Genomic DNA, 27,478 nt, shown 5'->3' with positions numbered 1-27,478 from the left:
ATATTATTACCTCTCAGCTCTGTGTTCTTGGGGGACCCTGGCACAGGATGCAGCCTGTCTGAATTGCAAAGAACCCCCCCCCCCCAAACAAGAACTGATTACAAAAGACAACGAAGATGCAGTGGGAGATGCACCTAAAGCCCTCCAGCAGGTTTTGTGGCTTCAAGAGGGACCACCACCTCTGCAGTTTTCACCCCCGCTGTGGTGTAATACATACATGTGATATGGGTTTTGCTTTCAAGCATTTGGGGGTGCAGTTTCTGGCTGAGCCTCTGACTCCGCTATAAGCCCATGGCCAGAGAGGCAACTAGAAGGAACCCCGGAAAAAGCCCTGGTGAGTTATGACCAGCATTGGTGTTAATGACTCTGAAGACCCAGTGTCAGGTCTGTGTTTCTCTCATCAAATAGACAGAGATGTTGCAAGTGAGAAATCAGCACCAGAGATAACCGAAGTTGCACTTCCTTCCTACTGAGGAACTCTCCTGGACATCTCTGAGCACCCTGGCATGGCCAAACCACCTTTGGTGCTGGGCAAGTCTCTGCTCAGAGATGTCCAGGAGAGCTCCCCGGCAGCACAAAGGTAAGTCAAGGAGAGGCCCAAAAAGGATTTCTGAGTATAATCCCAGCCCAAAAGCCAATTCCTTATTCAAGCCAATGCCTTTCGTACAGTGGGAGTGGGGAGCTGTCAGTTGGCAGCCTGGCACCGCCGAGCTGCATTTTGGGCCAGGCAAGATTCTGGTTAGAGGTATCCAGGAGAGTGGCCTGGGGCCACAGAGTCATGGCATGGGGTGGCCCAACAAGCATTTCCATATCTAATCCCAGCCCACCAACCAGTTCCTAATTCAACACCATATACTTAGCACAGTGGCTGGGGTGCTGTCAATTGGCAGCCTGGCACAGCCAAACCACACTTTGGCCAGACAGGTCTCTGTTCAGAGATGTCCGGGAGAGTCCCCCAGTGCCACAGAGGTGTGGTCTGGGGTGGCCCAAGAAGGATTTATGGGTATAATCCCAGCCTAAAATCCAGTTTCTTATTTGAGTCCAGATACTTAGCAGAGTGTCTGGGGTCAGTTGGCAACCTGGTGCAGATAAACCGCTTTTTAGGCCAGGCAGGTCTCTGGTCACAGATGTCCAGGAGCATCCCCCAGTGCCACAGAGGTGCAGTCTGGGGTGGCCCAAGAAGGATTTCTGGGTATAATCCCATCCCAAAATCTAGTTCCTTATTCAGGTGCATACTGTTAGCACAGTGGCTGGGACACTATCTGTTGGCAGCCTGGCACAGCCAAATTGTGCTTTGGGCTGGGCAAGTCTCTGGTCACAGATGTCCAGGAGAGTCTCCCGGCGGCACAGAGGTATTTTGATGAGTGGCCCAAGCAGAATTTCTATCCTTAATCCCAGCCTGAATGCCAGTTCCTTATTCAAACCTTTATACTTAGGATAGTGGGCATTGGGGGTGTAGCAGGGCACTAAGGTGCCTGCTACTGAAAAGCAGCAGTATGGTCTCAGGTGCTGGTTGCTAGGGGCAACCAGGAGGTGCTAAAGGCTGACACCTGGTGGGTCAGCTGACCGGAAGGGGCAGGGCATAAAAACAGACAGGAGGCTGTGGGTGCTCCCCCTCTCTCCCAACCGGCAGCTGGACCGAAGGGGCTGTTAGGCCGAGGAAAAGAGCTTGGCCCTGAAAGGGGAAAAAGAGAAAGACCTGGAGGTACAAATCACTAGTTACGGGTGCGACAGGGTGCGTGGTTTAAAGAACGTTTAGCCAGAGGGCTTAGATTTTGAGTTATAGCCGATTGGCTCGCATTATTGCTTTTGTAGCTTTATAACACCGGAGGACCAGGTGAGGCTATTAGGGGTTGGAGGAGGCCTCATAGGGGCTCCACAGTAGCACGGGGATCCTGGCACCAAAGAAGGCGCAGCGTTTAGGGGTGTATTGACCCCGGCCCCAGCGCAGGCACAAGCGCAGAGAAGGCCCCAGGGCGGGCAGCAACTGCGAGAGAAGCCAGGGAGCGACCATGGGGCGTGGGCAACTGTGAGACGAGCCCGGGGACCCATGAGGGCTTGGGCAACTGTGGGACGAGCCAGAGAGTGTCCATGAGGGCACAAGCAACTGTGAGACAAACCAAGGGGCGCCCGTGAGGGCGCCAAGAGGGGAACTGACCAGACAACGTCCGGTACATCTGCGAGGCTTGGGGCGTGGTACATGGGTGGTAGGCCCCTAAGACTGGAGTGCACCGGGTCACCTAAGACAGAGCACAGACTTGGATACATCAGGGCACCGTGTCAAGAGAAGATGAGAAGGCAGTGTCCCTTTAACAATACTAACTTAAAAGACGTGGCAGGCAAGATGGTGAGGGTGTGTTGACACCAACTTGGCATGGTAGGGGGCGCTAGGGGAGTTCACGGCACCCCTAGGTCCGGCCATGTCACAGGGGGCTGTTAGTAGGCAACCTGGCATGGACAAACCATGCTTTGGGCCAGGCGGGACTGTGGTCAGGGTTTTTTGGGACAGTCCCCCAGTGGCATCACCATGAAATTTGGGGTGGCCCAAGAAGTATTTTGCCCCATAATCCCATCCTAATCCGACCTTCATTAAGGGCTCTGTACTTGATGTGAGATATTATTTTACATATGCATAGCTAATGAAATTCTGTCTCTTTAGGATGTGTAATTCATTAAAAACAAGTTTTTATTGGGTCTAGATTAGCTCTGAAAAAGGAACTGGGAACCGGGAATAAGGAACCAACTTCAGCCTCATCCACCTATCTCTGTGCTTCTTAAAGCATGGAAGCAGCTCTCTCATAATGGATGCAATACACCTGCCAAGAATAATCAACATACCAGACCCACACAAGTGACCTTCAAGTGGGTTAACTAACATAAAAACTCTAGCTCTGTCTCAGTTGAGGATTAAAGGCATACATAGAGGAGGTGCTGGCTAGTGCAGTCTAACATTTTTTATAAGTCTAATAAATACTTTATCATATACTAAGATGGTTATATGGAAGCCATGGGTGGAGCCAGGCTCTGATGCAATAAACCAGCACCTGTTAAAGACTACAGTTTCAGAAGGCATTAGCCAGGGCACCTTGAAACCTGCTCATTGGAATCACCAACACAGTTTTTCTTAATGCTGGATTGTTACTCTTGGAGGAGCTATGTACACAAGTGCAATGCATGCTAGTATTGGAATATTCAAAAACCATGGAGCACACCTCAGAGCAGGCCAGTACCTGCTCCAGTTTCTCCCCACAATGAATTTTACAGTTTAAGCACATCTGAGACTCTGCTTGCAGCTGTCATCTAGGGTAGAAGGACCTATAATCCATGTCCAGTCGTCATAAGATGTGATGAATCAGTACAGTCATCTAAAAAACTTGGCCTGTCCAGCTACGGAGGTCCATGACCTGGATCAAGCACAGGACACAGAGCTGGGAGCACCTTTCAGCTAACCATGTGCCCTCTGGTCCTGCCCCACTGCAGCCCCCCTGAAAGGCATCACAACCCTCCACAGGCGTTTTTGTTTTGTTTTAACCTTCATCCCAGTTTTCACTGCCTCCTCCATTTGTCTAATTTCAGATGCAGTTTTCATGTTTTCAGTTAAGGGGTTGGGACAGGGAACAGGTCTCATTGTAAAGTTACCAACCTGGGACCTTTGTACAAGGGTTCAATAATAGCTAGGCAGCCTGAAGACTGACTGGGGGGGTAGGCAACTTGTGGCACAGGTGCCAGAGGGTGGCATGTGCACCTCGTGGTGCATGGTGAGGAAGGGGCCAGGGCTGCTCTAGCACAAGGAAAGGGCCCCTTGCAGCTCCCTGCTGTCCGCCCCAGCATACCAGCATCTTACAAGTAGAGGCTGTAGGCATTTTTGGCACTCTGCCTGAAAACATTGCTGACCCCTGGTTTAGATTGTGTATGTACAAAAACCTCAAGTCCAGAGCAACTACTGTATCCAAACCAATCTCAAACCAGGGTTTTAATGCACAGACTTGCACCAAAAGAAATTGTGGGAATTAGCTGAGTTTGTTATTTCCACACAAGTTTGAGCATACACCAACCTTTAAACACATGCATGGGCTGATGACGTGCATTATAAAATAGAGCTGGGTTTGATCTCCTGGGGCCTCCAAAGGCCTCGTTAGAGAGGCCATTCCTGAAGGACTGTTCATGCCTAGGAACTACAGCAAGCTGCTCAGAAGCAGGGTACCTCAAGAGTTCACCAATGTGATTCAAGGGCTGGGGGAATTTGACCCCAGGGAAAATAAAGGGAGGCAAGGGGAAAAGCATCCACTATACGTAAGGTTTCAGCTGTGAAAAAAAGATGTGCACAGAACAGGCAGGCCGTGCTCTGAAGTCAGTAGAAAGTGGCAGCCTGCTTAGGATCAACCATAAATGGGAGCCTGACCAAGGATGAAAGCATGATACTGTCCCACAGGAGACTGGAGAATAAAGTCCCTGATGGTCAGGATTTTTTGTCAAAGCTCCTTTTACAGCAACAATAGGAATCTACACCCCAAAAAAGAGCTCTTGAGCCAGGGCTGCAGCCCACACCTTTCTCTGGCATATGCCTGTGTTCTTTCCTCTAGAAACATACTGCCCACCACAGCACAGCTCCCACCTAATCATAACATGTTAAGACCTGACGGGAAATTATTTCACATAAACAGGTTTTGTCATGTTCACTTGGAGGTGACTCACCCCAGACAGCCAAGGCCAGCTGGAGGAGACATTAGACCTGAGTATCAAAGGAGGAAAGAAAACACGTCATTCTGTGCCTATACTGGCAACTCCTGATGCCAGGCTAGTTCACCCACACCACATCTGACCAAAGAGTCGCTTATGCCAAGAACCTACTGCTGTCTGGTAGATCAGCCTATTCATTCCCACTTTTCCAGCAGCCCCTCTCCTGCCCCACAATTCATACATAGGTTCTTGATAGTTATCCCCACTATAGAGGGGAATCTATGGTGTAATATGGAAGATGAGGATGAAATTAAGCACAGGACAAGGTAGGATGGCTCTCAGGGAAAAGTTCCCAAGAGGCCTCTGAAAAGCCCAGCAGGGCAGCAATGGCACTTCCTTACGGAGACATTCAAAACAACAAAGTTCTGGAGAGCAAAGCCTTGGGAACATACCCTGCTCTGTACGAACAGACAAGAGTTAAAACTAGGTCTCACTTACTTTCCAGGAAGGACACTATGGACTTTAAAACAGTGAACAGGTTGGGCTGGAGTAAGGCAACTTGTGCTAGAGGTCCAGAACCTTGGTTTGTTTATTGCTAGGGGATGAAGGGGTAGCCCTATAATGATGCTTTGCACAGAGCAATTAGCCCACGGGTGGGCAAAATACAGCCTGTGGGCCAAATGTGGCCCACAGAGGGGCTTTGTCTGGCCCACAGTGGGTCCCTTGGTCCTGCCTGACCCAGGCATTTTCTCACTGTGGAGCATCCTGCTGCCCGTTGGGCATGCAGCAGGGCTGGGGCAGCTCTGCTGGACCTGGTACTGGCATGGACCTGCGCGTAGTCCTGACCCACCCTGCACCTGCCACAGACTCTCTTGCTCACACTGAACAGCTGCAGCAACAGCAGCACCAGCAGAAGTGTGCTCAGCATGGGGGAAAAGCGGCCCCTCCCCCTTGGCGCTGCCCAGCTCTTCTTGCAGCAGCTGCATGAAGCCCATGCTAGGCTGTCCTGTGCTGACACCACTGCCTCTAGGCTGCCCTGCGGGGCAGTGCAGAGGAGCCACAGGGCAGCCCAGCATGGGCTCTGTGCAGCTGCTGCAATAAGAGCTGGGCAGCACCGAGGGGGAGGGGCTGCTTTTCCCCTGTGCAGAGCACACTTCTTTCCTGCTGGCGCTACTGTTGCTGCAGCTGTTCAGTGTGAACAGGCAAGTCTGCAGCAGGTACAGGGTAGGTCAGGGCTGTGTAGAGGCCAGCAGTTGCCTAGAAAGGCAGTCCATTGCAGAGCTGCCCCAGCCCCACAGTGTGCTGGAGGGGAGTGGGGGGGACAGGATGTGCCATGGGCATGTGGTGCCGAGTAGGTGCAAGGGCCGGGTTGGGGCTGTGCATACATCTGGCTGATCTGCTCCTGCTGGGGTCAGTCTGGAGTGGGTGTGGGGCACACTGGGACTGTGCGCTATTGGCAATGGCAGGGAAGCACTGGAGGGCATGTGAGCTTCAGGCTGTTCTGGGGCAGGGGCAGGTATGCATGTGGAAGGGGGTACCCATACACACCTCAGCATACCCACAAATCCTTCCCTGCAAACCCCACAACCACACTTCCCCACACACAATCAGATACCCCACAAACACTGCCCCCCCACACACTGATGGGTCTCTGGGGGGAGCCCTGTTCACTACTACCTACATACACCCCACCCCACCACACACATGCACACACACCCCTCCCCAGCCACCCTCCCCCTCCACACACCTCACAAACCCCATACCTACCCACTTCCACACATACCCACACGCCCCCCCAAAACCCCATTTCCACCCACCATACCCCCACAATATACAAGAGTAAGACTTCAGTTTGAGCTATTATGAAATCCTCTATATACATAATGCAAACACACACAAATCAGGACAAAAATGTTTAAAAAATAAAATTAAAATATGTTTTTGTGGATATCCGATTTTTAGTATAACTTCCCCCCCCCCGAGTTCCAAAATTGCAACCCCCCTTTCCAAAAGGAGTACTTTAGGGGCAAGGGCAGGGACTTCTGGTAATAAAAGATAGGGATTATGGGGAGGGACCACCGGTACCAACATGGTGACCAGGAGGTAGGGGCACCTATCAAGGGGCAAGGCTACCCTTGCGGCCCTTGACAGTTCACCAAAACTGGTGAAGTGGCCCTCCACCCAAACAACTGCCCTCCCCTGAATTTACCAAAGCCCTTTGAACTACAGCAAGCAAAGACAACACTGCTCTGGATTTACCACTGCCATTCCAGATAGGAAAAGCCAATCTAGTCAAGGTAGCCCAGCATAATGCATCTGAGAAAAGTTGAGTCCATCTTGCACCTTGCAATCTTTGATGTTTCTGGTACACAGAGATGTGTTATGATGACGAACTGACCATGACCTAGGTCCCCATGCAGTGGAATCAGCCTCCAGGAGTGGCAAGGAACAGGCTGCACTTGCTGGTGAAAGTTCGGAGAAGATACAAAAGCTCTAACTTTAAATCTGACATATAGGGGACACCTCCTCAGGCTTGCCCAGGGACTGCTTTGACCAGAGGATGGCCCTGCCCGTTATAATTTTCATTCCTAACGTCTGGCACTGGCCCAGCTGCACTGGCACACAAAACTTTAGAGAGGCAGCACAGCTGGTCACAAGGGGCTGCATGTTTCTTGGTTTGCCAATTGCTGACCTCTTGGAAGCCTTTCCAAAGCACTGGACCCTGGGAATGATGCAGGGAAGGTGGCAGGGCACAGAGCACAGTGTTAATACACCAGCAAGACCTGCTTCCACTTTTGCTGCTGTTAATTAAGAATCAGGTACTGATTTAGTGGGTGACTGCAAAATAAGCAGTAATGGTAGCACCAGCACATTCATTCCCTACCTGCACAGTCCAAGAGAGCTGGCAGGACGCTGAGGTTCTTGAGGATACCAGGGTTTTCAAGGACACTGGGGCTTTATCCAGATGCATCAAGCAGTTGGCCAGAAGCAGGAATTTCTTTGTTTGACTCCATCTGCCTCATGGAGAGTTTTCCCCTGTCACCTCCCATTTGCACAGGGAGCATAAAGTTCTTAATTCAGAGGATCATCAAAGCCAAAGTCCACTGCACCCTCAGCATGGTGCTTTCAATCACTTGGAAGAAAGCAGGTAGCAGACTACTGCTTGTGTGGGGCAGGCAGCTGCCAAGCAAGAGGTATGTGCCTCTCCTAAGCTGAAAATCGCACCTTTTCTGATCTCTGGAGTTTTAGCAAAAGTTCTGTTGGTCCAGATATTAGAGTCTAAAAACTCATTCCAGCCACCAACATAAACCGAAGGCAACTGCAGAGCTCTCCTGCTGGGCACATCAGCTAAAGCTAATAAGGGCACATCCCTAGGCTACTTACATATAGCTGGGTAAGATGCTGTCCCCAGATCAGGGAGCAGGTGCTGCTCTGACACTGGTTTTCAGCTTGACAATGAGATCACATTAGCCTTGCATTAGCCTCGGTTGACCATAATGATCTTGCTTTGTTTTATCTTCTGATTTAAGTGCAGCCCGTATGGGCACTTTATTCCTCCTGACAGAGAAGCAAACAGGGAACATCACTCTCTGCAGGTAGCAAGCCCCAAAATGGCTCCACATTAAGAGGCTGCTGTAGCTGTTGAAGAGTGTTCTCACTTTTTTCATTTAATGGGATAGTTATAAAATTTACTCTGCTGTCCCAGAGACTGCACATGATGGAGATGAGAATGCTCCGAAGGATGTGTGGAGTGATGAAGATGGATCAAGTGAGGAATGGTGAAGGTAGTAGAGGCATCTAAGAAAGTACAAGAGAGAAGACCAACACGGTACGGGCATGTTCAAAGGAGTCCAAAATAATATGGGAAAAAAAGTTACCAGAATAGCACTACCAGAGAGAAGAGGAAGAGGAAAACTAAAGATGAGATGACAAGATAGTGGAAAGGGACATGAGAAAGAAGTTGGAAGAAGATACATATGACAAACTGGTGAAAAGCCAGGATCTGCAACAGCACCCCTGTTCAGACAAAACAAGTGAGGGAAGGAGGAGGAGGGAAAGGCAGAATCAGGGCCCAGTTCCTTCTTCACAGAGGCAATGGAGGCTTTACCAAGGGTTTCAGAAGGTGCAGGTCTAGCTCTAAGATGCACCCCCTATGCATTGCCAATGGACAGAGGCATGTGCACCCCTTGAGTGGGGCAGTGCTCCTCCCCTGTGAAAAGGCATTGCCAAAACTGTCGGCAGTGCCTGCAGGCAGTCACTACTCGCCATCTCCACCCTTGCCGCTGACACCACTGCTGCTGGCGGCATCTGCGGGTGGCCACTCACCACCCCACCCCCCTGCTGCCAACAGCGCCGCAGCTGCTTGTGGGAGCTCACCGTGTGCCCCTCCCCCCAGCCTCTGGGGGCATGCAGCATTCATGCCTCTGTCTTTAAAAAGCAGGACTACGAAGACATCTGGGAGGCACTACACAGCCCTAGATCCAAAGGAAGGCATAGTCTAGTTTTTCAAAGAGAAAAAAACCATTTGCCAGGAGAGTTTGGGATTCCAAACTGTCCCATTTTTCGTTCTGCTGAAACCAAAACCTTCCAAAGATTTTAGCCAGAGACAACCTTTCTCCTAAGGGCCTGGGCAAAAATCTCACTTGAGACACAGAAGATCAAATAGGAAAGAACAGGGACTCAATCCCAAGTCTTACATAGCTCAGAAGAGTGCCATGAGAGCTGCACTACCCTGGGGTGGGTCTCTCCTGACCAGCCCTGTTGGAGCTGCCCCCCACACTAAATAAATAATTTATAGCCATAAAAGTAGGGATGAGCATTTTGGTCTCCCATGCCTCTGCCAAGTGCCATAGCCAGCGTAGTGTCAGTCTCTCTTTTTCTGACCCAATGAATATTTAATTCTGTATACAAAGTGAAGCAGCTCCAGCAGGTGGGATGGAGACAGCATTGTGTGCTTTGTTGGAAAATGCTCTACTTAGCAGTCTGTAGAAGCCCCACAGACCAGGACCAAGCTATGCTAGGTGCCGCACAGACACAGAGCGAGATGGCTCGTGCTGCAAAGCATCTATAATCTACCCTTAACAATATCAGGAAGAAAGGCCTGGACCCAGCTTCCCACCAGGAGTGTCACATTGTTACCAACAGACACACAGTAGCTAAACAGCCATGGGATATGCACCAGGGGTGGGCAAAATGCAGCCTGCAGGCCGGATGTGGCCCGCCAGGCCATTCTATCCGGCCTGCAGGATCCCTAAAAAATTTAGAAAATTAATATTTTATCTGCCTCTGACTGCCTGTCATGTGGCCCTTGATGGCTTGCCCAAACTCAGTAAGGGGCCCTCTGGCCGATACAATTGCTTGCCCCCCCATATAGGACCTCCTGCTTCCCACTGGCACAGCTAATTGTGCAGTGGGCACTTCAAATACACACTGGCGTATCCTAACACTCCTCTAAAATGCATTTTAATATGGTCAGAAACACTGAAACGTACAAGCAAATATTTCCCATGATTGGTCTCAGTCCAGACAAGCCTATATACCCCCTTAGGAATTGGAGTTAAAATGTAGCCACAGATTTTCCTGCAGAGAGAAGAGGGGATCTCTAGAACCCATTCACTCAGCAGTGTAACTGAGGTGGGGGCAGGTGGAAACAGGTGCAAAATTAGCTACTGCTGCAGCTACTGTGCTGCCCAGGATACAGACCTGTCTGGATATACCTCTGCAGTCACAGCCGAACAGCACTGCTGCTCCACAGGCTCCTTCCTTACCAAGAGCTCCATTGTTGCAGAATCACATATTACATTGCTTATAAGCACCTCATATGAAGCACGCTGGACTTGGAAATGCCAGCTAACATTTTGTACTCTTGCCTGGGATTTTAACTTGGAGCCGAGAACCAAGCCAGTTCCTTTCCTCCTTGCACATCAGCCCCAACATAAAGAGGCTCTGAAGGTTGAGCTAACCTCCCAGCCACCTCTCTGCAACATCACTGCCTTCCCTTCAAGCAGAAGCAAAATTTTCTTGCAGTCAGTGGGTTTGCACCTGATGAATCTTAAGCTGCACCTGTAGCTTCTTAAATGATCCTGCTCAGGCACAGGCAGAAATGAACTGCCATGTCACTGGCCGTCTCTGCTGGGCTCACAGGGAAAAGCAGCAGGCATGGCTTTGGGGCACTTACGTTCCCTGTTCCTTCAGGTTCTGCACTTAAGGGTGTGATGTAACAGCACACAACCTCTTGCCGGCATTAACACTTTTCCTTTCTTCTCTGTAACCTTGGGGTGGCAGTAACTGCCCTGGATCCCACCACTCCTCTTTGCTACTTTTCACTCCCTGCTGGCCTGTCTCTGCTCTCCATTACTCTCCATCCATACTCTGCAGGCCCCTATCGTTTCCCCTTCCTCCTCAGAGGTGGAGCTCACAAGGGGCTCTGGGATGATGGGCTCATGATATCTGCCAGAAGGAAAAGTGCGTTCCAGAGGTAGTGACTGCTGGGTGGAAGGGGGATAGCACAGATAACGAGCAATGCAAGCCTGAACTATTCCACTGCACCTCCCGTGGCAGATGCTGCAGGGAGGTACATACCGCCATGCAGGGCCCGAAGCCAAGTTCCTACAGTTGCCTTGTGTTTGGCCTCATGAGCTGCACATCCTGGAGGAGTCACTGAACTTGCTGTGTCAGGGCCCAGCTGCTGGTTCAGACTTCCAGGCACAGGCACTTCTGGGAAAGAGTCACAGAATCTATGGCATTACTGGGAGGCCACTTTGTCATCAGTGCCAGCAGCTGGGGGGTGGGGGAGGGATTGCAGGACCAGTTGAGCAAGCCAGCTAGACACAACAGCCTCAGCATACTGTAGTTCTGCCAATCCTCTGGCTCCATCATGACCCACGAGTGTCATGACTAGGAGTACACCGATAAAGATTTTTCGGGCTCATACTGATGAGCGATTTATTAAAGAGCCATTTCGGCCAATACCAACCTGATTGCCGATATGCGGCCCAGCAGCTTGGAGAGCAGTGTCCAGCTGGTAAGTCTGTTGGTGGGGAAGGGGCGGGGTGGGGGGCATATCAAGTTCCTCACAATGATGGAGGGAATGGGGCTGGGGCAGGCTCTGCCCAGCCACGGCAGGGTATGGAATGGAGCCGCAAGCAGCTTGTCTGGGGGGTGTGGAAAGGGGTGGCTCCCACTGCTGCGCACACCCCAGGGGGAGGCGTGGGGGGGCACATGCCCCCTGGATCTGTGCATGGGGAGAGGACAGGCTGCCACTGCAGGCATGGGCCTGAGGCAGTGCTGGGCTTTTCCTGGAATGGGGGTTGGGACAGGGCTATGCTTGGGGTAGGCAGTGGTGGTGCTGAGAGAAAGGGGTTCAAGGGAGCTACAGAGAATTTTGGGGTGGCTCTAGTCCCCTCCCCACAGCCTCTCCTCCCAGCGCCATCACTGCTGCCAGGCCTGAGCACAGCCCCAGACCAGCCCCCCTGCCAGGAAGAGGCTGATGCATCCCCTGCCACCAGACTGTAGCGGCAGCCCCCCTTTGCTCCGCACACAGATCCATGGGACACATGCCCCCCAGGGGTGCATGCAGCAGCAGGAGTCACCCCCTCCTGGCACCCCCTGGATTAGCTGCTTGAAGTTCTGTCCCAGGCACCCACTCCAGCCCTAGCCCCACTCCCTCCCTCACCATGGAGGCCTCATTCTGCTGTCCCTACTCTCATTTCCCGCCCCCCCAACAGACTTCATGGCCAGAGGTTGCTCTCCAAGTTGCCAGGCTGCACTCCTGCCTGTGTGCATGCTAGGGCTGCAGTCATGCACGTGGCATTTATCAGCAATATCATTGGCCACCATCAGCCAGAAAAAGCTGATTGCCAATAATGTCAACTTCCCTTTTATTGGTGCTGATACAATATGGACCAATGTATCAGCGCATCTCTAGTCACAACATTTGGTATTTCCCTTAGGGCCCCACCTCCCAGTATCTCATGTTTAGAGGAAAGTATGAGCTGTCTTTCCAAACTAGTGTTTTCCCCCCACATTACAGAAAAAAGCTTCCTGTGGTGCCTTTTGGGGTCACTTCTAAGAAACATGCCCCATTAGTTATTTTTGAAGTCTTAGCAGTTTGCAAAGTGGGAAGGGGGTGTCAACATTTCCAAACAGTTGGCACTGGCTTGAGTGCTGCTTGAGTGCTTTTCCCACTGAAACCAGGGGCTTGCAGCAAAGACTCTTTGCTTTGCCCATTTAGGGTTTTGATTTAAGATCTATTTGTTCAACAGCATGAGTCACACAAGGGAGGCAGCAACCATGGCACAGCTTGGACCGCTAGACATAGTAAACACATGCACTCAGAGCCAACGTCCTTCGGGGCATATTTTCTGATGCCAGCCCCAGACAGGTTAGTTTAAGAATCAAGCATTTATGTCTCTCTTTAGAAAGTCTTAGCAGACTAAACATTCTCAACCCCTCCAGGACACGGGGGGGGGGGGGGGGGAGAGAGAGATCAGATGCGATTTCCAGCCACGCTGGTGCCCATCTGTTAGCCTGGTTTCTTTAGTCCACTCCATGAGGATATTCAGTATGTGCCCTTTTTATCCTCGTATTGCACTACAGAAGCATCCAGAGACTTCCAAGTGGACCGTGCTGGGTGCTTACAGTGGAAGAGGTTAGCCAGCCAGGCAGGGGCAGTTATCAACCCCCTTGTGCATAGTGTGATGCTCTGGGCCTTAAAGTACTCAGTACCCAGCAGCTCCTGCTGTCAAATCTTCTCTCTCACACACACTGCACCTTCTCCTAGAAGAAAAGAACCAGCTGACAAAGTCCCTAGCTGGGACACCTCTTCCCCACTCAGAAGCTGCAAGCTACGACTGGCATCCCAGACTCTCCACCTGGCCAGATGTCCTCCTGCTGTGCCAGTCAGATTCCTCGGCCATCCACAAGCAGGAGCAGTGCTAGGGAAAGAGAAACTGCCACCACACTCCTCTCAAATCTGCCTCAATGCTCTCTGCTCAGAGTAGCTGAACCTGCTGAAGAGTATAGGCACCCATGTGAAGGAGCAGCACGGTTCTTCAAGACTGAACCCAACTGGCACTAGCTTGTTGCTCCAATCAAAAGCAGCAGATGATTCAACGAGTCCTGTGGCTTGCAAATTAGGCCCTTTTGAGGTGTTTAAATTGGGCCCCCAAAATCACTGCCTGTCCTACAAACTCCAAGGGAAGCACAGACCTCAGCCTCCTTTCTCCCCTGATGCATACCTCTGACACTGACCCAGGCTCCCCTGTAAACAGTGTCTGGTTTGCTCAATTTACCCTGGGACTGGACAGGGTTGCAGCACTTTCAGATCAAGTGGCATTGGCATGGGCGACTAGTGCTTCCCAAGTCTGTGGGGCACAACTTGAAGGGAGGGAGGGTTTCCCAGCAGCCAGCTGCTGACTGGAGTGGGGTGTCCCCAGCAGCCAGTCGAGAGCCAATTTCAGGGGGGGGACACTAGTGCTCTCCATGCCCCCTACCAACCAGCGCACTTGCTGTCGGGGGGGGCACCAGTGCTCTTGGGGGGGGGGGGCACGTGCCCCCTATACATCACATATGGACATTGGAACAGTTTGTTTGTTATCTGTAGTCATTAAAAACTAGAATTATGATAATCCGAGATTCCATTAAAAAATTCCAGGCAGGTGGCAGTTCAGTTGCCCCTCAGCCCACATTCATCTCAGCCTGAGGAAGCGGTTTGTCTCCTGTGTTGCCATTCACAGCCCTAGAAAGAGCCCAGGGGACCACAAAGAACCAACCCCCCCCATACAGAGTCACCATAGGGCAGATCCAGCTCAGTGCTGGCTCCCCAGCTGAGCAGTGTAAGGAGGGCACTTAGCACTGAAGTAAACGTGAAGGGGAATCCACAAAAACAATCAAGGCTCCAGGAGCCTGATACAAAGGACAGACGGCACCAGCACACCCCAAAGTTACGCACCCACACTAGCTGCAAATGTGAAAGCAACTGGATATCAGTATCATACCTCGGGACAGACACCAGGCTTGTAAGGAAGCTAAATAGATCTTCCAGGGCCAATGCCACCAGCCTGCAGAATCATAGAAACTGTTACCTGTCAGCTCTATGTTCTTGGGAAACCCTGGCACAGTACACAGCCTGTCTGACCGCCCCCCCCACCCACCAACAAGAATCAATTAGAGGAAGGACTTACAAAAGACAATGAAGATGCAGTGGGAGATGCCTACAGCCCTCCAGACAAGGGTGATAGGAGTGAAGCAACTCCCCTAATTTCATTTAAATTGGAGATGGAACTGGACGGCAACTCGTTTACATGGGAGATGGGACAGGAATGCACGTTCATTAGCATTCAGAATAGAGAACAGAGATTCCAAGGCAAGGACTGCACTGAATTCTGGGACCAGAGAAGCAGGGGATCACTGCATGATGAGGGATCCCTGCTCCAAATGATAATCAACTCACATCTGCACACACCCAGCTTAGCATTTATCAAACCTTTATTGGTACCCAAAACACTGAATCTGCCTGTGTATTGTGAGCTCCCTCAGACTAATGCCACCTACAGCCAGGAGTGATCAGGTCTCATTATGCAGCATATCAGCCATCGTTTACCCATAAACAAACCTACAGTTCTGCCTTGAGCCATGGTTAGTTCTCTACAAAACCCCTACCCAAGCTCAAGTTTCTGGTGCTTGGATCCAAACCAGTTCCACTGAGACTTCACCTTCTCCTTTCCTGCCTGGACTACCTTCACTGCTTGCGCTGAGGGCTCTGCCTGTCTGCAAGCTCCAACAAACACTTGGGAACCTTGACTGGTTCAGGCTTTGCTGAGTGGCACAGCTTTCTAACCGTGACTTTTGCTGATCAAACCTGAGCTAGACTTCCCAAAACACCCAACTGAACCCATGTAATATTGTAACTGCTTTGTTTATAGGGCTGTGCAAAGCTTTGGGTGGTGATTTGATTGGGAGAAGATCTGCATGGGGCAGTGGGAGGCAGCAGGGATCACCACCCCCGCCTCCCCACCACCTGGCAGCACCTGGTGCGTTGTTTCTTTTTTTAAAGAGCAGGGAGCTCTTTAAAAGGTAACAGGTAAGTGATGGGGGACGGGGCATTGCTGAGACTAGGGTGTCAGTGGGCACAACCGTTGGAGGCCTCAAATGCCTCTACACGAATGCTCAAAGCATGGGGAAGAAGCAGGAGGAACTCGCCCTCCTCCTAGCTGTCACCAGCCCTGACATAGTAGGGATCACAGAAACATGGTGGGACTCATCGCATGACTGGGCGGTGAGTGTCAAGGGCTATAGGCTATACAGGAGGGACAGGATAGGAAGGAAAGGTGGAGGAGTAGCACTCTACATCAAGGAGGAATATACTTCCTCGTTAATTAGCAAGGGGGTAGAGGGGGGGCACTCTGAGGTGCTCTGGGTTAGAGTAAAAGGCAGTCCAGGGGAGAGAGACTTAACGGTGGGAGTCTACTATAGACCTCCCAACCAGGGAGAAGAGCTCGACCAGGAATTCTTAGGTCAGCTCACAGAGGCAGTGAGGGCTAAGGATGTGGTCATCATGGGGGACCTGAACTTCCCAGACATCTGCTGGGAGGAGCAGTCAGCCAAGTCTGATCGCTCACGTCAGTTCTTAGCCAGAGTGCAGGACCTCCATCTAACCCAGGAGGTGCACAGCCCCACCAGGGGAGACGCCTTGTTGGACCTGGTGCTGGCCACGGGTGATGACCTGGTGAGGGGGCTGCGGGTGATGGGCCACCTGGGAGACAGTGATCATCGCTTGCTGGAATTCACCATCCAGCATAAGGTGGCAAAGGGCTGCAGCAAGGCAACAGCCCTAGACTTTAGGAGGGCTGATTTCAACAAGCTAAGGAGGATCGTTGGGGAAGCGCTGAGGACCCAGAGGGGAAGGGAATCAGATGTCGAAGGTGAGTGGTTGCTCCTTAAGGAGATGATCCTCCATGCCCAAAGGGAGGTAATCCCAACAAGGGTCAAAGGGAGCAGGAGGGCACATAAACCCCCATGGCTCACTAGGAGCATCCGAGAATGTCTCCTTGCTAAAGGGGAGGCATACACCCAATGGAGGGATGGGGTCATCACCAAGAAGGACTATGTTACAGTCGCCCGAGGATGTAGGGGGGCAGTCAGGAAGGCCAAGGCAGAGATGGAGATAGGACTAGCTTCCCGGATTAAGGACAATAAGAAGTCCTTCTTCAAATACACAGGGGGTAAAAAGAGGGTCCTGGGTAATGTGGGGCCCCTGCAGGACACGATGGGCAACTTAATCATCACGCCAGATGACAAAGCTAACATATTTAACGATTTCTTTGCCTCTGTCTTCCTAAGTAGGGACCAGTTCAGCCACCTCCCTGCTGGGTCCCCCTTGGGCCCCGGGAGAGACACGCCTGGGCCAGGGGATAGCGAGGAGTTAGTTAGGGTACTTCTGGAGAGGCTGGACGTGTTCAAGTCCGCTGGTCCGGACGATCTTCACCCTAGGGTTCTACAGGAACTGGCCGAGGTCATTGCGGGACCCCTGGCGCGACTCTATGAGCACTCATGGTGCTCTGGTGAGGTGCCGGAGGACTGGAAGAGGGCCAATGTGGTCCCTATCTTCAAAAAGGGAAAAAAAGAGGACCCGGGAAATTACAGGCCAGTTAGTCTTACCTCAATCCCGGGTAAGCTCTTTGAAAAAATTATCCTGGCACACATCCAGGAGGGCCTTGCGGGGGAATGCATGCTCAGGGGCAACCAACATGGGTTCATCAGTGGCAGGTCTTGTCAGACCAACCTGGTGGCCTTTTACGATCAGATCACCAAATCATTAGACGCAGGGGTTGCTGTGGATGTAGTCTTTCTGGACTTCCGGAAGGCTTTCGACACTGTCTCTCACCCTGTCCTCATCAAAAAGCTGGGAGACTGTGGTGTCGATGCCCACACAGTCAAATGGGTCGCCAACTGGTTGGAGGGCCGCACCCAGAGGGTGGTAGTGGATGGGTTCTTCTCGACCTGGAAGGACATGGGCAGTGGGGTTCCGCAGGGCTCGGTCCTCGGGCCCGCACTGTTCAACATCTTCATCAGTGACTTGGATGAGGGGGTAGAAAGCACCCTGTTCAAGTTTGCTGATGACAGTAAGATGTGGGGATGTGGGTGCACTAGAAGGGTGCAATAGGCTACAAGCTGACCTTGACAGGTTGCAACGGTGGGCGGATGAGAATAGGATGGGGTTTAACACTGATAAGTGCAAGGTGTTGCACATGGGGAGGAAGAACCGGCACCACACTTACAGGTTGGGGAACTCCCCTCTTGCCAGCACGGAGATGGAAAAGGATCTTGGAGTCGTCATTGACTCCACGATGAACATGGGCCGGCAGTGTGGGGAGGCAGTCAAGAAGGCCAACCGTACCCTGTCATGCATCCACAGATGCATCTCGAGCAGGTCCAGGGAGGTGATCCTCCCCCTCTATGCGGCACTGGTCAGGCCGCAGCTGGAGTACTGCGTCCAGTTCTGGGCGCCACACTTCAAGAGGGATGTGGACGATATGGAAAGAGTCCAGAGGAGGGCCACTCGTATGATCAGGGGTCAGCAGGGCAGACCTTACGAGGGGAGGCTACGGGACCTGAACCTGTTTAGCCTCCACAAGAGAAGGTTAAGGGGGGACCTTGTGGCCTGCTACAAACTGGTCAGGGGGGATCAGCAGGTATTGGGGGAGTCCCTGTTCCCCCGTGCGCTGCCAGGAGTGACCAGGAATAACGGTCACAAGCTGGCGGAGGGTAAGTTTAGATTAGATATTAGGAGGCGCTAATTCACAGTCAGGGCGGCTAGGGCCTGGAACTGGCTTCCAGGGGAAGTGGTGCAGGCTCCTAGCCTGGGTATTTTTAAAAGGAAGTTAGATGAGCACCTTGCCGGGGTCATCTGACCCCGGTGCTCTTTCCTGCCAAGGCAGGGGGTCGGACTAGATGATCTACCTAGGTCCCTTCCGACTCTAGCTACTACGAAACTATGAAACTATGAGCTGGGACAGGCAGGGCAGCCACTGCAGGGCTGGGAGAGCAGACGGGGGATGGGCCTGCGTGATTTGGCCGATTCAGCAACAGCTGAATCTCTGAATCAGATTGGGCCGAATCACTGAATTAAATCACTGCACCCCCCCCGCATCGGCTGAATCTGAATCAAATACTAGCCGCTTCGCATGGACCTATTTGTCTCTCTTGTATGGCTATTACTACTGGTAACATCGTAAGTTCATGTACTTGGCAATAAATAACTTATGATCAAGCTGGTTGCTATACTTTCTCTCTGAACCCCATTTACTTTTCCTTCCCCTTGACCTCCCCCCATTTGCTCTTCAGTAACACTTCTTTTATCCAAGCCAAAGATCCCTGTAATGTCCAAAACTGCTGTGGAGTATGCTTATCAAGAGAGTTACTACTCGGACCATTGTGAGAAGAGATGGCCGGGGTGAACTGAGTTCAAGGCATATAAGGGTATCAGGTGGAAGTGTGAAGTAACCTGGCCTGACTTAGATATGCTCTATTAACTGGTGTGTTTATGTCTGACTGCGTTTTACTGTTGCCCTGATGAGCTGAGTTTGAGGCATACGAGGGTGTCAGCCTGTCAGTGCTTAATAGCCTGGCCCGCTCAGCCGTATTCTATTAGCTTGTGTGCATGTGTCTGACTTCATTTTATTGTTGCTCTAATGAACTGAGTCTGCAGCATATGAGAGGGTCAGCCTGTACATGCTGGTAACATGGCCTGGCTCAGGTGTGCCGTGCGTGCATCTGATTCGGTGGTTGGAGGAACCCAGCCCCATTGAAACTAAATCCTACAAGGTAACTGCATTGGGGGTGAGGACTTGCAGAAGAGAGAAAGACAGCTCCATATAGAAACACAAGTGACACAAGCAGCACACTGATACAATTACAGAAAGTGACGGACAAATCTGGTAACAACCCCCCTTGGAGGAGGGCCCCTGCATGTCAGGACATAAGGCAATGGAGAAAAAGACTGCAAACCAGAACAACAGAACAGGTTTAGGGCCCAGCGATAGCTCTGAGTAGCCTGAGACACTCATTTGGTTTTCAAGCAGTGGTAAATTGAGGGGAAAGGGTCCCACTCAAAGCCTGCAGAGTCAGAAAAAACAGCCTGAACAAAAAGGTACATCACCTCCTGAGTCAACAGGAGTTGAATAAAAACCAAGGAAGACACTGAAATATGTTGGGACATTGACTGCATGAGAGCTTAAATCACTGTTTCCCGCTTTGGTGTCTCAGCGTTTGAATGGCCAGTACTGGATCAGTGCCTCCTCCAGTGTTTGGCTCTGGCAATTACAGGCACCTGTGAGAGAAACTGCACGGAGGCACCCCACACGCATCGTATAAAATAGCACACCAAGCTTAACATTTTGTTGGTAGCAAGAAACTAGGATTATCTAACAGACCAGCTCTGACCCCATCTGACAGAGCAGGAGTGAACTGCTTCCAAGATCTAAATTGAGAGATTGTAGTTTGATTTCAGACCGAGACCAGACTGAAAAATTCAGTGGCCAACTGAAAGCCTCATCCCAGAAAACATGAAGTGTCACAGAAATAAGACTTTGGACATTTTACAGCACTTCCTAATTCTGGATTGTACTCCTCCAATCAGCTTTCCACCCTATAAGCTATTAAACATTTGGGAATTAAAGGATGAAGATGGATTTCTTTCGATGACCTCGCTCTATAGGATTAAGATGATTATGCCATGTGAAACTGAGACAGAAATTAAACTACGAGACAAGCACTCTCCTAGAAGTACTGGTACTAATACGAGGGACCTTGCTGATAAATGCACAGTGCCAGAGAATAAATATTATACACCCAAAGCAGGAAGAAGGGCACAAAAACTTGGGGGTGGGGGGAGCCATTCAGAGAAAGGTCAAACTAATATCTTTCTGGAACTAAGAGCAACAGTAAGAAAATGAACGTGCATTAACAAGAGCCTCCCTTCCCTGACTCAAAGCTGTAGAAAGTTAGTCTGCTTGTGGGCAGTGACTATTTATAAATTAACAGATATGAGGAGTTGGCCTTAAGAGCAATGCATGTTGAGAAAGTCCCCCACTGCATTTCTCACGACCCTGGGGCAGAAGGATCTTTATACTCAAGAGAGTAAATTTTATGAAAAATGTGACTACTTTGCTATAGATAGAAGTTGGCTGACTTGCTTTAACCCATGTCAAGCCAAATGGAAATAAGACCATTTGTTTGACACAAGATTTTACTGCGCGATTGAAGTTTTCTTGTATTTTCAAAAATTAGAAAAATGGCAAAGCACTAAAATAATTTCAGCTAAAATTTATAATAGGATGGCTTCAGAGAAGATACCAGTGTTCCCTAGTTCTTAGCTTTGGTCCCTCTTGCTTTACCAACAGATGACTTAATCTTGCTTCATTCCAGTGGAGTTTAAGAGAAAAATGGAAATACTGAGACAGACTAGGCTCCAGAATCAGCTGTTGCAGATGTGTAAAGATGTTCATAACAGGGTTCCCTATAAAATAGCGCAAAAAAATCCTCCTCGTGTTCATTGTTGCCCATTCCTGAGTAGGGATTCCATGATGTCAGATATTCATGGTACAAGCAGCCAGTCTAGTTAACTATTTTTACAGAAGAGGTTGAATTTTGGCTCTGTTTGAACACAAGCAGGTTGTCTGATTACACTGCAGAGGTAAGGCAACAGAATCCCCCTCCCGGGCTTGTGCATCTGCAGAGAGGGGCTGCATGCACTGGAAATTTGGTTGTGAGGTAAAGTATTTCAACAGGTAAATGGAAATGAAAAGAGTGGTACTCTAAGATGGAGCAGCCACAAGGAACTGACTGCATGTGGATTAGCAAAGCCTGGAAAAGGATTTAGTAAAAAACGTTACTTGAACATGCAAAGAGAAACAAGGACAATGCACCTGCGCTTCAGCCAGTGTTAAGCTGGAAGAAGCAGGTGACATTTGTGACTGGTCTTTCCATCAGTTCTACCCCCTACAGCTATAAAGCAGCACCTACAGGAAGGATCTAAAGTGCAAAACCATAAGAAAATAAATGCCCCGACATGAGATCACACTAGTGAGGAGCTTGTCTGTTTGGTGCAAAGCTCAAGATCAGCCTTCATGAGATGTGTGGGGGAAGATACTACAGGCTGCTGTCTGAAATTTTATAGCCCTACCTAAATGGCCTTTAGGAGCTGCCTCCTTATGACTTCTGCAGGGGAAGGCTGGAGACATCAGCACTTTAAACTGTTTAATTGTGGAAACTTCCCGTTACTCTGTGTACAATGACTCTAGACATGCCTCAGAAGGTTACCAGAGGATCATGGAAATGGCAGCAGGAAGCACAGTCCCATGCTACCTATTCTCCAGGGACCAGTCCAGGGCAGCTCCAGACAGCACACTACAAAGTTGTTCTTTTCTCCACAGCCAGTGTATAAATGTCCCAGCAACTGCCACTTCCTCTGGGACAGCTCATTCACAGCCCTGCAGAGTTCGCTCTCAGGGGAGTTCTCTGCCTCAGTTTTCCTGTTACAACAATTTATAGTCTTGGAGTGAGAGGCAGTTCAGTCACTTCTAGAAAGCAATCCCTGATGCAGGGGTGGGCTTCGGTAGGTCCATCCTAGCACAGCTGCTTCAGGAGTAGGATTAATCAGTTATGGCCATATCACGTGGTGCTGAACAGCAGTTGAGACTCATGCTGTACACACCCACCCCAGCACCAGAGTAAAGTCTCCTAAATACAGCAGCATCGTTGGACTAGCTAATTACAGTAGCATCACTGGCAGGACACAACAACCCAACCACAGCCTGGGTCTATCAGACATAAAGCGCTGGGGAGAACAATTAGGACTGCCTGGTAGGGAAGGCGAGAATCTTAAAGGATAAAAGGCATCACAAGGACTAAATTCTTTTCATCACAACAGGAGAGAAAATTCTCTGCAGCAGACTGGCAAGCAAAACAAGCAAATTTCACCAGCCAAATCTGGTAAAGGAAAGGGACAGACTTAAAATATTCCAGATTCCCTGGTGAGGCAGCAGTGAAGAGTACTACCAGTGCTGCGACTATAATCCTGGTGTACAAACAACTACCAGTATGTCACAATTACCTTCCAGGCTTTCATTTACTAACGGAGATTCTCCGGTCTGCTCTGTGATTTCAGCAGTTCCAGGCTGGGAATGGGTGGTGCAGCATTTTTAAAAGGATTAGAGCGTCACTGGCTCTACAGGTGCTCCACCACAAGCCGTTCACAAAGACTCATGCACCTTTACCCAGTGCTTTACAAACAGATTAAACATATTCTATAGTCTGAAGCTTTGAGTTGAAGTCTGAGTTTAAAACAAACATGCTCAAGAAACTGCTTGGCCTACTGTTGTGGGGACAAATATAAGTGTTAGGGTAACAGTATTTGGATTTTGGGGAGTGCTGGGTGTGCAGCTGAATAAAAGTTTTTTTTTCCTGCATCTCAGCAAAAGCTGCTGGTCACAAGGCTGGATGATATATTAAAAATAACTAACTTTGCTAATGCTTAAGTAAGCGGCTGTACCCTATCCTTCTGTTAGAAAATGTGCGTGATGTGTCATGTAAAAATAGGATACAGACCAATGGCTACCGAGGACAAAGCAGAAGCACAGCCTTGGAGATGGTGTGGAAGTTACCAAGAAACCAGAAAGAACCAGCAAGAAACAATTGACCGGGAGAAGACATGGGTCAGAGTCTTCTGCATGCGGTCTTAGCAGAGAGGCAGGTAAATGAATGAAATGCATAGGTAATACCACACTAAAGAAGCAAACAGTGAACAGAGGCAGAGCTTCAGATGGGAGGAGAAATGGGTGGAACTGAAGGGGAGTCACAGGTGGAGTAAATGTTAAGTATGAAGCAAGGTGTATAAATGTGGAAAGAACTAGTGCTTGGGGCAGCTCCCCAGTTTCTTGGGTTTTTTTGGGAGCTAGTCCAAAGCTGTCTCCATTCTGAATAAAGCTGTTGTGAGCAATGTGTGCTGGTGTTTGCTCCCTGCTTGCTTTGGCTAATGAGTAACAAGATCCACGAGCGATCGGATCGTTCTTCCTAGTCGTTGGGCGCCACGTGGATTCAGGCCCTAACAATGACAATCAAACGCTAGCCAGTTATGCTGACAGTCTGCCTTGCTGGCATGCACAGGTGGTAAGGAAACGCAGCCAAGGAGCAGCGCATCATACTCTCTCTCGTGAAAAAGAAAGATTAGAAACATTTTTAAAAGTGGTTTAAAATTGTCACCACAGAAGTGGTTTAAATGTGGTTAAAATTGTCACCTACTATGATTTGCACTAGGTCTTCAGAGTCAGTAGCCTGATTCTGTCTGCCTGACTTATCAGCACCGGCAAGATAAATTCATAAATTCACAACCGACAACTCCCCGAAAACCTGGTGAAGTCTTGCAACCCAGCTCATACTTCCAAAGCCAAAAACTGGTCGCAACACCAACCTATGCGAATTTGGTTTGGAAAACATCAGCGAGCAGAACAGCATAGAGGGGTGCTTTAGTAGTCAAATCCCTGAAAGAGCATTTCAGTAGCTCAATGAAGGGCACCTTGTGCAAGACGCAAGTAGATGGCGAAACAGCAACGCATGGTGAACAGACCAGGGCTGAACAGATTTCATGCAGGAGCCGCCAGCCGAGCGGTAGTCCTGACTGACACAGGAAGCCCGATTCCCTCACGATAAATTCTGTCGGGCCAGGAGGCGTCACTGGGGTGGGCAGGGGCTGCCACAGGAAGGGTGCCTGGCAGTGCCCACTGTAACCCGGTTTCAGGGGCTCATTCGTTTCCACAACAGTCCGCGGTGCCTCTTTCTGGGCCGGGACTGTTTCCACAGGGAAGGTCCGGGCAACTAGGCACTGTCCCCCCCACACAAACCTCGGGCTTAAGCCAAGTCTCCGGCCCCAGAGGCGCGGACGCGGCAGCGGCAGAAGAGCGCGCCCCGAGCCCGGCAGGGGACCCCGCCCCGGGGCAGCTCGGACCGGCCGGCGGGGTTGGGGGGGTCCCGCGGCCGCAGCCCGGCTCGCCCGCACTCACCCAGCAGCGCGGCCAGCACGAGCAGCAGCAACTCCATCGCGGTCCCGCCGAGCCGCGCGCAGCAGGTGCCGGGAGGCGGCTCCGGCGGGAGAGCGGGCGGCGGCGCGCAGGTGGGGGCGGGGCCGGGGGCGGGGCGGGGCCGCTGGGGACAGGCGCTCGCTTCGCTCCCTCAGGACTCCGCCTTTGGCCGGCCGGCCCGCCGGCCCGCGCGGCGCCGCAGCCCCAGCCCCAGCCCCAGCCCGGGGCGAGGTCGGGCTCGCGCGCCCGCGCCCGCCAGCAGCCGCCGCCTCGGTCTGAAGGGAAGGAGCCGAGACAGCCCCGCAGCCCGGCACCGCGGAGAGGAGCGAGCGGATCCGAGCCCCTTCGTCCCCGACCCCCGCCCTTGCTCAGCTGCCCCGGGCCCGCGGGGACGGCGAGGCTGGTGGCTGCTTATTCCCGGCTCCTGGTCCCGAAGGATTTTGGCCCCAGCCTGCTCTCTCTCACCTCCTTGATCACGGTCATGGGCCTGATGCATGATATCATTATACATGGTTATTAGGAAATACACCTCGCTGACGACAACCCAACCCTTTAGCACGTTTTAATCCTTTACTGTGTAAAGATTCGCTTTGAAAAGGGAACCAGGAACTGGCAGTAAGGAACGAACTTCAGCCTCCTGCAGGGGAGGGGACCAGGCCACCAGCTGCTGTCAGACCAGCACAGCCTTCTCAGGGCCCCAGAATACACCAGCCCCCGCAGGGCAGGTCTGCCACCTCATCCAAGGCACTGGTGCCGCTGCAGAGGTGCTTGACTGGAGAAGCAGCTGGGGCTCTGGGCTTTTCAGCAAAACATTGCAGGGACTGCACACACTATGATGGGATGGCTGTGGTCTGCTGTCCGCACTGGAACCAAGTCTCTGGCCAGACAGAGGGAGATGTGTATGTATTTATCCTAGGTGAGACAGCTGAAAGGGGAGGTTTTCTGGGACTAGTCAAGGGTCTCTTGTAAGATATGTTCTAAGTGAGACATACAGTGGTGGGGTAGGGGGGCAATTAGGGCTGCTTTGGAACAGCCATCCCCAAATGTCATACCCATGTAAAATGTGTCATGAACTACAAAGCTGTTTGAAAAACTATGTAGATGATCACAAGAGTCCCCTTCTGGCCTTAAAGGCCCAGTCTCCAATGGGACTTGGAGGTGCTCTGCACCTCTGACATGTCCAGCTGTGCGTGAATCACCAAACTGCACATGCCAGCTCCTTGGGGAGGCAGCCCAGGCCATGACTGCAGGTCCATGATGCTTACAAAGAAACCAAGGGTTATGTAGAGGAGTCAGCCCACTCTGCTGTTGCTGGCAGTGGGGTAGGGGTACAGCTATACTCTCTGGCTACACCACAGACCTTAGAAGGGTCTGACCTCATGCTGCAAACCCAGACAAATAACAATTTTAACTACTGCTTTTCAAAAAGATCCAGTAGGCATAACCCAAAGCACCATGTAACCGACCAGTTTAACTCCAGTGGAAAAGGTTTGGTCACTATTTCAAACTGGCCTTTGGTCACATCTCTAGGAAGAAGTAAACACTGGTACTTAGGTTGTTGACATCGGGAGCTGGAATCCCCCTGTGCTCTGCTCTGAATGGGAGATTTTACATACCTCCCCGCAGCTGTGAGCTCAGCCACTGGTTTTAAATCCTCTGGCTATAAACAATAAAAAGGACCTGAAAGTACCCGGTGTCCGTGTGGTTCCTGCCCAGCTCAGTCTCTAAGGTACCTTCCCATTATTCTTCAACTGCCACACTTGGTTTTTATTAACTCATCAAAGAAGGCATGCTGACCACAGGTCCTAGACCAGGGGTGGGCAATTCTTTTGGGTGGAAGGCTGTTTACTGAGTTTTGGCAAGCTGTTGAGGGCTGCAAGGGTAGCCCTGCCCCGGTCACCATCTTGTGACTGGAAGTCCCACCCTCTAACCCCAGACCTTTGCCCCCAGAAGTGCTCCTTTCAGCAAGGGGCTTTGTTGTCTTGGAACCAGAAAAAATACCAAATTATATTCTAAAAATCAAACATCTAAAACATAATTAATTTGATATCAAAAAAATATTTTTGTCCCGATTTACATGTTTGTGTAGTGTACACAGAGGTGATTCCACCATAGCTTAAAATGAAGTCTGACTCTTGTACATTGTGAGAGGGTGCAGGGCATAGGGGAGTGGATATAGGTTTGTGAGGGGCTCTGGGTGTGTGGGGGATTTTTGAAAATTAAACCCAGACCATTCTGTTCAGTGTATCATAGGCCTATGGAAATGGCCTTGAATCTTTAGACCTTGAAGTATCCTTTTGTGTCATCTGATTTAACAGACATTGGCTCAAAACCAGTAACAGGCTTGTAAACCTGCTGTAATCTAGCCACTAGAGGGACACCGAGCTGCATAGTGTGAGCCTGAGTGACATCAGTATACGCAGACTTCCACTTTTCAGACTAAATTGCCTAAATTACAGAGGAAAAATGGGTTACCAACCTCACTGCTCAGACCAGCAGTGTCCATTCCTGGCTGGATACCAGCTTCTCCAAGCAATGATGGATAGGCAAGTTCTGTGCCTCATTACAGTTGGTGACTTGAATACCCACCTACCTGCACGTACTTGAGAAAATGAGCTTTGGGTACGTGTGCCTGTACCCTCCACCACAAAGATGAGCCCTGGGAGGAGTGCTAAGCACTACTGAGGAGGAATTTTACCCCCTGGAAAACGGGGTCTCAG

At 50.8% G+C, this 27,478-nt stretch overlaps 1 protein-coding gene across 1 annotated transcript in view; it reads right to left on the bottom strand.

Annotated features, from left to right (window-relative positions):
* ESAM (endothelial cell adhesion molecule) overlaps window positions 1-24,850 on the bottom strand; it is a 100,027-nt gene extending 75,177 nt beyond the window's left edge. The window contains exon 1 of the mRNA XM_090027750.1: window positions 24,741-24,850. Within this exon, the coding sequence (XP_089883876.1) occupies window positions 24,741-24,777 (37 nt within the window). The 5' untranslated portion in view covers window positions 24,778-24,850. The remainder of the gene's footprint in view (window positions 1-24,740) is intronic.
* Between the last annotated feature and the right edge of the window lie 2,628 nt (window positions 24,851-27,478).

This window comes from Crocodylus siamensis, chromosome 14 (genome assembly GCF_052110815.1).
Source record: "Crocodylus siamensis isolate JL-2025a chromosome 14, ASM5211081v1, whole genome shotgun sequence".
NCBI classification, from domain to species: domain Eukaryota; kingdom Metazoa; phylum Chordata; order Crocodylia; family Crocodylidae; genus Crocodylus; species Crocodylus siamensis.
The sequence above is the reverse complement of the archived record's forward strand: the minus strand, read 5'-3'. Positions and strand labels throughout refer to the sequence as shown.